The sequence below is a fragment of the Photinus pyralis genome, unplaced genomic scaffold (genome assembly GCF_008802855.1).
Source record: "Photinus pyralis isolate 1611_PpyrPB1 unplaced genomic scaffold, Ppyr1.3 Ppyr1.4_LG1, whole genome shotgun sequence".
NCBI lineage: Eukaryota > Metazoa > Arthropoda > Insecta > Coleoptera > Lampyridae > Photinus > Photinus pyralis.
The window spans coordinates 44,414,349-44,429,977 of NW_022170249.1; the positions used below are offsets into that span (position 1 = coordinate 44,414,349).

The window sequence follows — 15,629 nt, forward strand, 5'->3', positions numbered from 1 at the left end:
TGGAGCTTAGCAGAGTGAAAAAAAGTGATCCAGTCGTTATCAATCAACATTGGTGTGGGCAACCCCTTCCGTACCAAAGGTTCAAGGGGCGAATGAGCGTATAGTGCCACGTCGCGTCGGAACTTCAAGATTTGATTTTATTTCTACACTACACTACACAACTTAACCAAACTGACACAAAATTTGGTGCATGTACATCAAAGCAATGTGTTACCTATGCCGTTTTCCTGATGAAATTGGTGTATATAAGTAAGGATTTCGCTTTATTGACTTAACCAAAACAGGAGTATGAAAGGAAGACTACAAAATCTAGTTCCTGTGCATCAAATAAATGTGTTTTACCATTTTCCCAACGAAATTAAAGTAAATAATTAAAAAGTGACAAAGAAAAAACATGCTTCACTAATGAGCGACCTATATCAAACGAGACATCAACGAGCTTCCCACGACTTTCCTGCGCTCAGACCTCGTCCCTTGAGTTTTTTTAAGTAAGGGCCCCAATGGAAACGAGGTCAATGGGTATCGACGCCTAGCGCCGCCACTGCCTATGTTCTAAAGATGCGACCGTATTTACAATAACCCTCTACTCTACTTTGTATAAATTGCCGATAGTAAACCATTACAATATATCGTAAAAATGAAGGACACGTAATGAAATAGTAAATCTGAGCCTGTTCGATAATTGATTAATCGAGCATAATTAGATACAAATAAAAAATCACGCAACGAACAGGTATCGCGCACGCCAATGTAGGCTGTGCGCGCCGGGCAGGTGCCAAGAAAATGGCTCTTGCGTGAAGGAAGATCTTAATTGTTTCTTCTTAACAATACATTTCTTAAACTCGTTATGAGATAAAAGTTATTTGTTTATCCTACATTTAAATAAATGCTGTAAGTTCAATTACCTCACTTTCATTTATAGCTGTAATTTTAATTAAGTAAACATCGACCAAATTAACAAGTAGTTGTCCTTTGGACAATTTAATTTTTACCACAAGACCAATTAAATTTTGCGAATTCATGCAATTGTGACGTTCCGCGTTTATTTTTAGAATTAATTACCAGCCTTAAACATAATTATGCCAACTTAAATAGGGACAGACAGCTCCCGCATTGAGAAAAATGCAGGGTCAAGAAGGCCTTCCGGGGTCTTCGGACCACAGACTCGCACTGGTGCACGAAATGAGCGCTCACAATTTCGATCTGATACGATTCGCCTCATACCGTACCGCTACCAAACTTCGATTTATACAGAAGAAAGTAAGCTGTAAGTATTCGTTTCGCATATGCGGATATAGGTGTATCATTGTAATTTCAGTGCACGCTGTCGATATATGGAATGTAATTGAAGCATTTCGCGAGCAGGGCTTACACGCTATGGATCCGACGAGTGAACTAAGCGTAGCCAGATTGGAGACACTCTTGTGTTCATTGTATCATAGTTTGAATAAACGTGCTCCGCCGACACAACAGACCCATGTTGATGTGTGTTCCAGCTTGCTGTTAAACTGGCTTTTAGCGGCGTATGCCACAGTGTAAGTGTGTGTTTGATTTGCCTCGATTGTAGAAAGTTGTATCAGAAATACTTTCAGGGATAATGTTGGCAAAATACGAGTGTTTTCGATTAAGGTAGCTCTGGCAACCCTGTGTGCTGGCAAGTTGATGGACAAGTTAAGATGTGAGTAATTGTGAGGGGCGATTCGCAAACTAAAGTCCTACAGTCTTTAAAAGTTTGTCTAAGTTATATGTGACTTCTGGTCAGGGCCACCTATAGAGGGTATGCCGGGTAAATGCTGCTAGGTCTGGCCTCGGGCAACTTTGACACCTGATTTTCAATTGTATATCTGAATTGTGAAGAATCTTTAAGACCTCATTACTACCTTTAAGGGTCTCTAAGAGCATTTAAGAATCATTAAAGGGTCGCCAGTAGTTTCTAATGCCTTCAAACTTTTATCAGTTGCCAAAGATTTCCAGTCTAAGAGATTTAAATGATCTCTAGAGAGTAAAAGAATAATTTGCAATCGCAGGGACGTGGTAATCAAATACCTATTTACGGGGTCTGGAATACAATTCCACGAAATCTGTGAGGAAATCGGTAGAAATGTTTGCCACATCATCATATAAAGATGCAGTGTGCCAATTATGGATGTTAATGTTAATAAATATTTACAGTTCAACATGTTATGGCCTTTTTCTTGTGTATTATGTTTCAACTTCGCTTTTTATATATTATGATCAGTGAGAATGTAGATTTGTTTTTTTTTTTAGTGAACAGGGTGTACCCAAGCCTGGTAGAGGACCTAGCATTCACACTTCCAAAACTAGCAAAGGCCCCTGGGGTCTTTCAAGAAATTTTTGAACTTTAGGAAGTCTCTCCATGTTACTGCAGAAGGTCTTCCATGATCCTATACAGGGTGGTGACTTGCGTCGCGCATCATAGGGATTTCAATGTAAAATTCATAACATGCCATTACGGGCTCCCCAAATTATGTTAGAGCAAAACTGTATTAAGGTTTTTTATAGACAACAATTTTTTACGTCAATCAACCGCGTTAGTTTCCAATTTTTGACATAATGAAGACAGAAAATTGGAAAAATAACCCCCGCATCTTTTTCAATAATCTGTGATGCCATGGAATTTTATAATACAAAAACTACAATATCCGTCATGCCATGGAATGTCTGCTATAAATCAAATCAAATTCTATCAAAAAGTATTATATTTAGAACAGCGAATTCAACATAAAGAAAGACCAAATTACTAAAAACGATTTCCTAATATAATAATTTACAATAAATGTTCGAATAAGTCACCATTAACTGCAAGACAGTAACCAAGTCGATCATAAAATCCATTTCGAACTGCTGCTAATTGATAACTGGACATCTTTTTGTTTTAGAAAATTCCATGGCATCGCAGATTATTGAAAAAGATGCGGGTTTTATTTTTCCAATTTTCCGTCTTTATTATGTAAAAAATTGAAAACTAATACGGTTTATTGACGTAAAAAATTTTTTCCTACAAAAAACCTTAATACATTTTTGCTCTAAAATAATTTGGGGAGCCAATAATCGCATGTTATGAATTTTACATTGAAATCCCTATGATGCGTGACGCAAGTCACCACCCTGTATACCTATGCTGAGCGATCTTAAGATCTTCGCAAACAGCTTAGCTGGCATGGCTCTATTGGAAAGCCTGCGAACCTCCTTACAACCTTTTCAAGGTCTAAGTTCCACAAAGGTGTTCTCTTCGTTCCTCCACAGGTCCGCAGTATACAGCTTACTAATGTGACCCCTCTTCCACTTGCCACGCTTTCCAACAGAGCAATGGTAATCATCTAACCACTCTGACAGTTTCGCCACATAGCTGCCCCAGGTAGTGGATCAGGAATTCTGAAACCTACAGGGCTTGCAGTGGGATGCCAGGTTTACTTGAAAGAGAATGTGCCTGTAGTCTGAAAGCGATGCCTCTCTCTCCAACTCTGATCATGTAAGTTATTGAAAAGGAGCCCAATGTCGATAATTTCCCTCCTTCGCGCCATGACAAGGGTAGGGGCTGCTCCCTGATTTAAAACATTCAAATCAGTTGTTTGCAAGTACTCCAAAAGGTGGTTGCCCCTCGAGTTCGTGGTCGTGCTGCCCCACACAACATAGTGTGCATTTGCAACACAGCCAACCACAAGAAGGAGCCCACTATTTTGACAATACTCTATCGTTGCTCCTTGGTAGTTGGAGCCTCTTCCGGAATCATCAGTTTTTACTCCAATACACATTTTATTGCTTAAGTGACTACATCTCGTTATCGAAATAAAAAGAAAACGCTTTCCGTAGTTATGTTGGCATGTTAGTATATCTGTAGATAATTTTATTTTTATTTATATTGTTTCATTATATTTATATTTACATTATGTTATATTGGTAATTTGTCAATCTTGTTAGTTGTTATTCTTTTCTATGTAATTTCTGCTGTTATAATTTATGACAAATATTGCACATACATCTCTGTACTGAATGTACTGGCAATATACAAATACAAATACATATGGGAGATAGGCTGAGCAGGCCACCAAGAGAGAGAGAGATCGTTTATTGAACCACTTTTGTGGTATAACATTGGAACAATTACAACTTAATATAAATGTATAAAGATAAAATGTAAATAGACTATAATATAGATTAAACAAACAACAACATAACAATATTAAATGTAAAGATAAAATGTAAATAGACAATGATATGAATTAAACAAACAACAACATAACAATATTAAATGTATATAAAAATTTTGATAAAAATTACAGTTAATAAATTGCGATATTTGTGAAGAAGTCTTCCAGTGAATATGGTGCCATTGTGTTAAGTATTTTCCGAATTTTATTTTTAAATGGGACGAACGCCGATATAGATTTGATATTGCTAGGGAGAGCATTGTAAAATCGTAGACCCATTTGTAGATGTGATGTGTCATACACTTTACTTTTGGAGGCGGTTATTGCAAAATTATTTTTTAATCTGGTATTATATTTGTGGTAATCGGAATTAAAGGAGAATAATGCCTTATTTTTAAGTGCTTGCTCCGTCCTCTGTTATCTTTCAGCTGAAGTCTTAGAGCTACAAGATCCCTCAAGTATGCCTCACTGACACCAAACGCGAGGAGGGCCCTACCAGGCTTCTCTCTGCGGAAGAACGTCCTCCATAGGCTCGTCCTGAAGCCAAGATTTATCCTCTGGTGGCCGTGTCATCCAGGCGCCCGTATAACACAGCCATCACCTTGGTTACCCTAGAGACATGCCTCTGAACTGTCAGAGACGTGCCATCCCACGGTCACCTCGGCACCTGCGAGTGCAACATCCCCCAAAGGAAAGGGGCCACCACTGCACTTGATCTAGGAAATGGTGACACATTGCTTTGATGGTCAAGAGCATATCCCCTGTGCATATTCAACGTAATATGTTTTGTTATTTCCTATAATTTTACTGTATTAATGAGGCACCTATCTATCAAATGAGGCATCAATAAGACCTCTATGACTAAACTGAGATCTCTGCCTTCACAATAGGAACAGTGCATCTACAAAGTCAGTTGCAATAATTAGAAATTCTAAGGACTTTTTTAGAATTGCATACTTTTTTGTGCAGATCGCCCCTCGATTTACTTTGAAATGATAATAGTGTGAGACGATTTCAGACATTTTCTCGCAAATATCCGATAGCAATGGACACTTATTACCATGGAGGTTTAAGGAATACCTTCAAGAAGTTCTTGCGCTTCCCGCTGCTGTGTATGAATCGCCGACATTTAATTATAGTGAAACTCTTTCTTCCAGCATTTTTAATCCTGTATGACTTTTAAAAGTCTCTTCATTTTGATTTCTACTAATTGTCGTTTTAGAATGTTAAGATAACTGTTAATGATTTCTTGGATACAATGATGTCAGATCCTGGACCTCCAGTTTTAGTTTGGCTCCCTCTTCTTCACCGTATTTCCTCAGTCGAGAATGGTATGGTAATTTACCTTATTTATTTTTGTATGCTTTGCTATATTTCGATCTTGCAGTTGTTCACCCGGTACAATGTGATGCCTGTCAAAGAGAAAATTTTACCGGATTCCGGTATAGATGTCAAAAATGCCCGCACTACGTGTTATGTCAAGATTGCTTCTGGAGAGGTCGAGTCACTACACCTCACACTCTTGATCATCAGGTGAAGGAATATGCCTCTTATGTACGTACCCGAAAATGTTTGTATATTACCATAATTAACATCATTTATAGTCGCCCAGTAAAACAATTGGCCACTCATTACGTAAATCTTTTCGTTGCGTTCCTGATAAACAGAAAAATAATCTACCTCGATTCCCTGAGCAGCCAGAGAAGACATTGAATCTGTCACATATTGTGTAAGTGAATATACCTTTTCAGTTAAAATTTTACCTTGGAAATGTGAGAAAAGTCCTCTTCTAGTGCATGTAAGATTAGAGCAGTTATTTCTAAAAAATTCACTTAAAAGTTAACTCTAACGGAACTGCCTCTGTAGAGAATGTAAACAAATTCCAGATTTTCGAAGAAGTAAATTAAAAGAAACCTAAGACATAAAAAAACAAAAGCAAAAACTTTTCTCTCGCGGGTTTCAATATCGAATTTTAACTTTTAAAAGTTATTTTAAGTTTGAATTCTCATCCACAGCCCACCTTCACCAATTCCATCACATAATGGATTTCCAGATGGTCCATTTAATTTTGATGGGATGGGTAGTTTAGATAGCCGTACAACTGCACGCAGGTAATTGTTAATAATAGTTTCCCGTTATTGCAATATTCACTTGTACAGAGTGGGTAAAGTAGATGGTTTTTTAGGAAAACTCATGATTCTGTCAATTTTCCTATGTTTCATATACCTACTGTAGATTTCTGGCCAATTTCTGTACTACCGTCATTCACAAAGGTATTTTGAAAGGCATTTGATGAAAATCCTGAGCTTATAAAAGAGCATTTAACAAGAACATCTATGAAAAATACAAGTGAGGTTGTTCATTAATAAATAACCTTTTGGGTTTTATGTACACAAAATAGTAGGGAAGATTTTACTTGTACCCACTCTCTCTCAGAATTCACAAGGAATTATTTTGTTGGAAGCTTTCACAAACGCACGTGGTTGAGAATAGGTATGCTGCCAAATCTATGCAATTTTTTAATGAATTTTGAATGAATGTACCAAAGGATACAAGATTTAAATACCTTTGACATTTCCTTCATACAACTACAAACTTTCCTATTCTTTAATAATTGGATTTTGCAGGTATCGCCTTTTGTTCTGCTCCGGCAACAAGCCACTGAATGGACGGTGTATTATCATTTTATTTACAAAGATTTTTATAAGCAAACGTCAAGTGACATTTCCATGGCATTCAAGGAATTACTAATAATCAGCCCACTTAATTAGAAATTTATTCTAGTATAACGTCAAATATGATTTCATTTTATGGCCCTTTTTAAATTATATAGGAGGTATAATAAAAAATACTATAAGAAACTCGTGTATAATAATTGGTCGTTGCGCGTGCTTTAAAGGGTTGATTATACACTTGTTTCTTAGTATTGTAACATAAATTTAATTACGTGGTTTTAGTTATGTAATTAACTAACAATAAATTTTTAACGGTCTTAAAATGAATTCATTTATAACAGTACTTACAATTTATCACTCACAATTCATAACATCACAAGAACGATTCGATGCAGGGACACAATTCGATTTGCTTTATGTAGGAAACTACATTCTTTCTAGCATGTTCTCGAATGCTCAAGGACGCTTCAGAATGTTCTCGATCAAACACATCATATTTCTAGGAAAGATTACGTCAAATCCGCCTTCGTGCTTTATTGCCAATGACTAATCTTTCATGGCGCCTCAAGGTCTATCGATATTTCTGGAATTTTTGTTACAATATACTATTTATATTTGACAGAAACATGGGTTTCATGCTCCTACCACTCTTTACAGGGTGATCTTAATAACGCTACATCTTAAAATTAGATCCTCTTTGCCTTTAATTGTCCTAATATAAGTTTGTTTTTTTTAGTCTTGACAGTGCAAGAGATGACGAGCACCGACTCATAGCACGTTATGCAGCAAAGTTGGCTCAAGAAGCAAGAACCGGAATGGTAAGATTAATAGTTTAACTGGTGCATTGTCTTTGCGCTGCCATAAATGTTATCTAACAGCATAAATTTATATGTGTGCTTTTGCTTCTGCTTTCTTCTCTAGCATCGAGGTGGTTATCGTAAGAGTTCTCTCTCTCCTGATTCGGTGAGTAGCTTAGCACCGTTAGCTCAGCTCTTTTGTACTAATCACTTACACGAAAGTATGTCAAATCATAATTACCTGCTCATTGTAGGGTCGAGTGCCTTCTGAAGCTTGTCTTGGTATGGACTCGACGAGAGCACAACGTGAGCTCATCAATCAGCTCGAAGCCAAAAACAGGGAAATAATGAGAGAAATTGCAAGATTGAGGTAAATTTTGAAATCAATTGCTTTTTTTTTAAAGATGAATTTCCAGACGCCAACAAGAAATAGAATCTAGCGGCCATGGTTCAGAGAACCCAGCGCTTATGTCCGAACTGCGTGCTTTGCGAATGAGAAAGGATGAACTGGAGGCTCATTTAACTACTCTTCAAGATTCACGCAGGCAGCTGATGATTCAACTTGAAGGACTTATGAAAATGTTAAAAGTACTTTGACCTTTTCATCATTGTCCATATTCTACTTGCATTATTTTGCAGAATCATCAATCTTCCCCGCGGAGTACGCCGAACTCGTCACCCCGCAGTACAAAATCGCCCCCACTACCTCCAGGTGCTCTTCCCAACCAACAACCATGCCCACGAAGTGCTCCCCAAACTCCTCTGGGAATGCCACCTTCGATTCAGCCTGTGGCGTTAAGCCAAGTCGAAAGAAACTCCCACATACAACACCCGTCTGGTATCATAGCGCAATCAATTGGCGGAATGGGTGGGGTCAATAGCATGGCAATGGATCGAAACGTTGATAGAGGCCTACATAATGTCAACACCGAGGCTTTAATGGGCGTGGGTGGTGACGTTCGAAACGCATTTGGTTAGTACATGACCTCCATTTCTTACCTTCATCATTTAATGCTTCAGGAGGAAATAACGGGAACGATACACCGGGATCAGTCGGACGCTCTCTAAGAAACGATCTTTTAGTCGCTGCCGATTCGGTTACGAATGCAATGTCTACGCTTGTTCGTGAATTAAATTCAGGTACGGAAAATTAAATGACTGAAAGCCACGATAGTATTAGCCAATATTGTAAAAAAGTAGAAGATTAAAAACCAATAAATATTAAAATGATTAAAGGTTCTAACATTTGTATAGTTAAACATTAAACTATGAACTAAATGCACATTTATGATAGCTAGGCAAAATTGCAGTTGTTTTTGGTTGTACAAAGGCAGTTCATGTTCTTTTGTCTCTTTGCTTATTGACTTCTTTTTAGACTGAGAATGAAATTTTCTCTAAAGCATGAGACTGTGTAATGTGTCTTAGCGTGATGTTTTATACAATTTTTACATTTTACACTTATTTTTTTATTATGTATTTATTTTCAACTTTATAAATCAGTATGCGAATGTTTTTATTACATTGCGTTTCACTTAGTGTGAAATACTTTAGTATTGTTATTAATAAGAAATGACAGGACGAATGTGAGTTCGAGTTGTGATTGTTACTTAATTATATACTCAAATCTTTTATTTTGCATATTTTTAGTTGTGCTGTTGTTATTTATTTTTATTTCTAGTAAATTTATTTATTCTTTGTTTATGTTTTTATTTTAATTTTACAATGAATACACAAACATACTAGGCTCTCCTATAAATTTAGCTCGCCCGTTTATATTTGTAGAAAAAATTTCTACCACAGTTGGAATTTTTGTTTCAATAAAAAGTGGCTTTCTTTAGCATACTGATAGTAGGTACTACACGTGCACCCTCTCTGCCCATACCAAGAATTGAAATGTTCGTGAATCAATACAATAAGCACACTAACTAACAATGAGTGCGTGAGGAGATAATTGATTCTTTTTATGGAGAGCACGGAAAGACATAATATTTGAAAAGAAAGTTTTTCATTGTCAAAATAATGTGGATCTAATTAGTCAATATGCTGAATCACAGAGAGATGACAGACAGTTCAAGGCAGATTGGCCTAGGCCTAGCGTGAAAGAAGCCTTTATTATTATGAGGGAATAGTATATTTCATTAGGAGTCCGGAAAACAGGCTTTTTCCGTACGCGCGTGGCAGATTCCCGTGTGAGGCAAGCACGGAAATAGTTATTTACATTATTAGTGCGGGAACAGTTATTTTGCAGATGTGCGCGAAGTTTGGCGGCGCGAGTGGGCAACGCGCACGAGCGACGCATCTCGCGCGAATCAAGCAAATACTGTTCACGCACGTAACATGTATTCTATTTTTTGCACGGATTAGTTAAATCGAATTTATATAAATTCAAATCCTTTTCGCGAGATTTTTGCGACATTATAATTCTTTTGAAAAAATCAAGTCCTCTATGCCGATAAAGTAGAAATCTAGAAATTTAAAATGTCAATTTATTGTTCAAAACTTCTGGTTGAAGCTTATTTTTGCCCCTGTACTACAGGGAATGATGTAAAGTGTATTTATATTTTCTTTTTTACTCTTCCATCCTACTACTTATTAGTTTATGATCCGCACTAAATAGATAATTTCGTTGAATTTTCAGGCACTAGTGCGCGAAAGTAGATTGTCAATTGTAAAATTGACGTTCCAGACTTTCGTGATTTATTGAGAAAACGCGATTTAGAACGAAGGAGTGCAAAAAAGCATTTCTGGACGTGTAATGAACGATATTTTTTATTATACTTCTTTTAAATCGATAACAAAAAACAACAAACTCGCTAACTTTTTTATTTTGTAACAGTTATAGAACATGCGTTTTCATGGTAACTCTCAAATCATTTCAAAGGCGATTTGTTTAATTAGTTTATTTCAGATAAGGTTGACGAAACGTCAAAAAATGTCACAAATTCTTTTATCTAAATATTCAAACATCTACGAATTAAAACGCAAAATACTTACATATTAAACATTACAACGCATAGGTATAGATTTTCTGAAAATTAGTTTACTTCCCTGTAAATTTGTATTTTAAAGCAATATTTTGGGTATTTATATTCAGCGCACGGAAAGAATCAAAGGGATCGGGAAAAGTATTTCCGTGCGCTAGCCTGGAAAAGACTAGATACCATTATTTCTAATACAGGTGATTTCAATGAAGTATAATAAAAAAATGTTTTCTCCAAGCTGGCGTAGGTACTTAGATAGTAACCATGGCAATAGAATCAACAACATTAGGTACGAAAAATTAAGCAGCTTACTTTAAAGTAGTGTATAAAGGACATTGTTATTGACAATTGACTTTATAAGAAACAATGAATTTTATAGATAACTTTACAAATGAATCTTATAAGCGGTTTAAAATGTCAGTGTTGTAAAAAGTATATTATGTATCAAGTTTTATAAACGACACTTGCGACACGAGTGTCGAAAGAAGTTTATGAAACGTGGTACATACTATACTTCTTCTACGAGAATTCTGTTGCCGCTTGCGTTATTTCAGAAGGAGCAGAAATTCAAGCCTGAAACTTCGGGCCTGTAATAATGGCCGAAAACACCCGAACGGGCACCAATCTGTATCTAATGAGTAGTCGTATTTAAAATAATATGTCAGTGCAATGTGGCATTTTAGAGACGGGAGTAGAAAAAAACATTTAAAGCGCCATTGACAGGGTATGTGCACAGTTAGCTACGATCTCTGATTCGTTCAAACGCTACGTCGCCTTTCCCCGTGCGCCCCGCGAAGGTCCAAGTTGTAAAGTATAGCAAGAGCACACTCTCATTGTGAACCAGTATTCGCCGGACTACGAAGTAGGGCTTTTTGCCCGTGGCCTCATTTTTAAATTGTGCACTCCCAAGACACACCACTACGCGCCGCCACTGAACGTCATGCACTATTTTTAGCGCATCTTTGGAAAAAAATACGCTATTCGTTATGGCTGGCTGTCCGACGATTAAGATCTTGATCACTTTAAGTAAGTTCTCCTCGTCCTCGGTGAATGATATCGACTTTTTTCACGATCCCCTAAATGCAATAATAAATCAAATTAGATCTTAAGTCCTAATGTTTGTTCAGAGTCCCAGTACCATGTAATTGGAATTTTTATTCTGTATGGTGTCTGGTTAAACAAATAAATAAATAAACATTGGAACAACTAATACTTTCTCGCTGAAATGCGTCGAAATAGCATAAATAGGCTTGCCTCATGCTATTATCATCTAAATATAATAATAATAATAATAATCCGATGCTTGTTTTGATCACTTACTTACCATTGTGATAAGATGTCAAAATGATACAGTTCGACAAAAAATGATAAATCAATAACTTTTGGCATTCCACTTTTGTTAAATATTTTGTAAATACCTTCTTCTCTAATCCTTATGCCCTTTCAGGCGTCGGATTTTTAAAATAACAATAAATAAAAATTTGTAATTTGGCGCACATGTGTAACTTGATATCCTTAAGAATACGCAATCAAAAATTACGGTTGCCATTTAAAAAAATTGATGACTTCATATCTCAAATTTGGGATACCCTGTATAAAAATTATTTACGCCAAAAAGACCGCAGTTTAATATACTAATCAACGTATCCGAGCGTATTTCTGAAACAACAATTGATTTCTGACTCCATTCCAAGTTAGAGACCCATTCTGTATAACAATGTAAATGTATAGAATTATGGCCAAAAATTTATGGGATAGCCTGGTAACACCATGCAATTTACATACACTACGCTATTCTACAGATCAGAGAAAAGTTAGATTAGTTGTAGTGTCTGTATGTGGAATGCTGCCTGTTGAATGATTGTTCTTGCAGAATCCTCATCTTTCTCTGAAGCTAGTGGTATCCGAAAACCACTCGGTAAGTACCTCGCTAACTGCTGTCCAATTAATTTTCTGAAATGTGCGCTTTATATGTTTTCATTTCATTTAAACGTAAACGTCCAAATGATGGTTCTTCAGAAATTTTTACAAGCATGTATTGATGCAAAATAGTTACAATTCCCCCCTTACCCGAATTATAGCTGGGGTTGAAATAATAGGTACTTAATTGTAAAAGAGTCTCTTTTCCCATTGAAGTTTCATGTTTTGTTTCAGAATGATACACTACTACTTTGATTGAAAACTTATCAATACACTCTTGTATAAATCCACAATGAGATCTCTTACCGTCAAAGAAATAGATGCCATTTCAGCTAACGTTCTTAACCTTACTTACCCAAATTATCGAAGTAGAATATGTGTCCCCACCGTGAAAATATTGTACCTACTTCTAACACAACTTATGCTTACTTCTCGAACAGAGCAGAGAATATGTAGACAGTTTCATTTGTACATCATGAACAGGTTGAACTGTTATTTGGCGGCCTCAACAAAATTTCAGAGTTACAGTACTATTTTATAAAGCACGTGAGCTACTATGTTCGGATGTAAAGATTGCAGTGCTATACAAATGAAACTGTATGCAAGTTTGAGCATGTGTCATTGCGTCATTTTTTTAAGTTTGTCGCATGTTCTGCCTTCGTGGTGTTAAATATTGACATATTGTAATCAGCTAACGCAAAAAATGTCTAACCAGATTTTGAAGACGATGGGGAAGAGGAGTCGGAAGGAGGCTGGCAACAGGAACTCCAAAGGCGTTACGCTCAAGAAGCAAGCTTTATGGCAGAATTAAGAGCGCGGCATCCGACAAGTCCTCCGGAAATAACACAAAACAATCAGGGTTACGTAATGGGTCAAAATTTTAATCATAATAGTTTGGGGCAATTAAATTCGAATCATTCTTCGGGGCAACAAAATTACATCGAACAAAACCCGGGCCTTTTCGGATCGCAGGTGGGTTCACCGTACTTGTAATTCCAATGCACAATTGCACACAGCAAGCACCATTTTTAGCAGGGCTTATATAGAAGTTTTATAGCCTAGCGCGATCATTTGCACAAATCCTCATTTTGACGGTTTAAAAGCACGCTTTTATTTTTCACTTTTAGTATATTGTTTAGTGAGAACGTTAGTTTTTAACTGTTTGGCTTATTTTTAAGCCTCAGCAGCATGGTGAACAATCTGTAAATACAAAAGAAAGTGAAGGTGATGTTAGTAATGCAACAGAAGCAACTGAAGAAGTACAAAGTGAGAATAAGTCGAAGGAGATGCTTGAATGGGAGGAAGCTGTCAAAAGATGGATTAATCGTTAGGACTAGTAAATGTAAACAGACTGGTGAAACATAAGCTCCTCTCTGGAAAGGGGTTGGCGAATGCGTGAACTTCGGTGATTGGTATGCACGTAATAAACAAAGGGTCACATTTCTATAAGTACCTATTTTATTTGTCACGTTTCTTTTTGTAATCAGTACTTCCATTTAAAATGTAACGGTCTTGCATAAACCGATGACCTGCCTTAAAATGTCAAGTTCGTAATTCAGGGCCATAGCTACATTTTTTTTAAGATAAATCGCCATTTATAACTGAATGTACTTCTACCCAAAATGTCTTCCCTTTAGTTAAGTAACATAAACGCAAAGTGTATACAAACATCACACCTAACCAGCAGTTTTTTTGTGTCCAAGTCAATTTCCATTACAACGCCTCAAATAAATCTTGGTTATGGCTCCGCATGTTATCATAATGTATCTAATATGGAATAGCGCCCAAAAAAATTGTTGTACATGCCTTTATCGTTCAAATTTTCTGTTTCTTTATAATACTTTATTATAATGAAATAAAATGTGTGAATTAAAAGAATTGGTACACATCGAATCAGTAGGTAATGAGTGTTGATTATTAACCTTGTCAATAATAAATAGTAGGTAAGATTTCAGACTACAAGTAAAATTTGGCTGTTATTTGAAAAATGCCTAAATATGAAGCTTTGTGTAGATTTTGATATATCACAAAAAACCTGGTTGTGCTTAACTCTTTCTCTCTCTCTTCTCTCTCTCTGAAATAATCAAACTATGTAAGTGCGAATGTATAAACAAGTACTTGCATAAGTAACATTGTACATTCCATCATTTTTATTTTATTTTCGAGACCAAATGCAGTCGTAAGTTAATCTTTAAATTACTAATGTATTGTTCATGTACTTATCATTAACGATGTATACTCTTAACTACTAATGTACATATACAAAACGTAAAGGTAGGTGTTAAAATGACAACTCAATGAAAAAACTTGTAGTTCCTTGTAATGTCTGTCAATAGCTACGTTTTGTTTCAGTTAAACATTGTAAAGTAACTTATTTCCTTTGTAAAGAATCAAACAATTTAATTGTTTAAACTCTCTAATTCTTGTTAATTGCATATATGACTTATACAGATGATCTTATAATATAAAGACCAATACTCTGTAGTGTTATGAATTCGTATTGTTTACTTATAGTTATTATAAAACGTACAATAAAAATGTTGATATACTATTAGTTAACGTTTTTGTCTTAACTCACAACACAAAATAGCAAAAGGCTTGTAGATCGAGTTGCATTCAGGACATAACTACAATCAAAAGCTACTACAATGTATGGAAACAAATTTTTAATACAAAAAATGCCGTTAAGGGTGTCTACTAATGCGAAATTTGAGCTTAAAATTTGCCTAATTTAAAGGCAGCAACGTGCCTTAGCAAGTTTCTCAAAGAGATAATCATCCTTTCGTCACTCAATGGAGATGTGAGATGATTAGAACTGTTTGTGTTCCATACAGTTGGAAATGTATTTTGGGTGTCAAATCGAATGACCCTTTAGGATCACGCCCCTCTGTCTCTGTCAAACGCTTGAACCTATTCGGTTCAAACTTTGCACAGTTGACCTATATGCCACATGTAGATAAATTCAACGCTAATTTATTTAATATATTGTAATACACAGGGTAATTTATCAAGCGGTAGTCGGCGGTAGAAAACGGCGGTGAATGTAGGATGTAGAAAGCATACAGGGAACGAACCAGACGAAAT

The 15,629-nt window shown here is 36.2% G+C and overlaps 1 protein-coding gene across 4 annotated transcripts; it reads left to right on the top strand.

Moving 5' to 3' along the window:
- The first annotated feature begins 596 nt into the window (after positions 1–596).
- On the top strand, positions 597–14,995 carry LOC116177694 (dystrobrevin beta-like). Of its 4 annotated transcripts, none has more exons than XM_031496747.1 (18): positions 597–891; positions 1,053–1,267; positions 1,319–1,535; positions 1,581–1,678; positions 5,191–5,342; positions 5,395–5,503; positions 5,560–5,726; positions 5,777–5,901; positions 6,188–6,283; positions 7,584–7,665; positions 7,769–7,810; positions 7,899–8,014; positions 8,061–8,232; positions 8,284–8,617; positions 8,665–8,784; positions 12,499–12,543; positions 13,261–13,517; positions 13,724–14,995. In XM_031496747.1, exons 2-18 carry the CDS (start codon positions 1,123–1,125, stop codon positions 13,874–13,876), a joined length of 2,430 nt encoding a protein of 809 aa, XP_031352607.1. In that variant the 5' UTR covers positions 597–891; positions 1,053–1,122; the 3' UTR covers positions 13,877–14,995. The 4 variants fall into 4 exon arrangements, with proteins under 4 accessions (XP_031352607.1, XP_031352628.1, XP_031352613.1 ...); XM_031496753.1 differs by having other exon boundaries at positions 600–891; positions 1,593–1,678; positions 13,724–14,994; XM_031496768.1 differs by lacking the exon at positions 12,499–12,543 and having other exon boundaries at positions 599–891; positions 13,724–14,994.
- Positions 14,996–15,629: the final 634 nt, after the last annotated feature.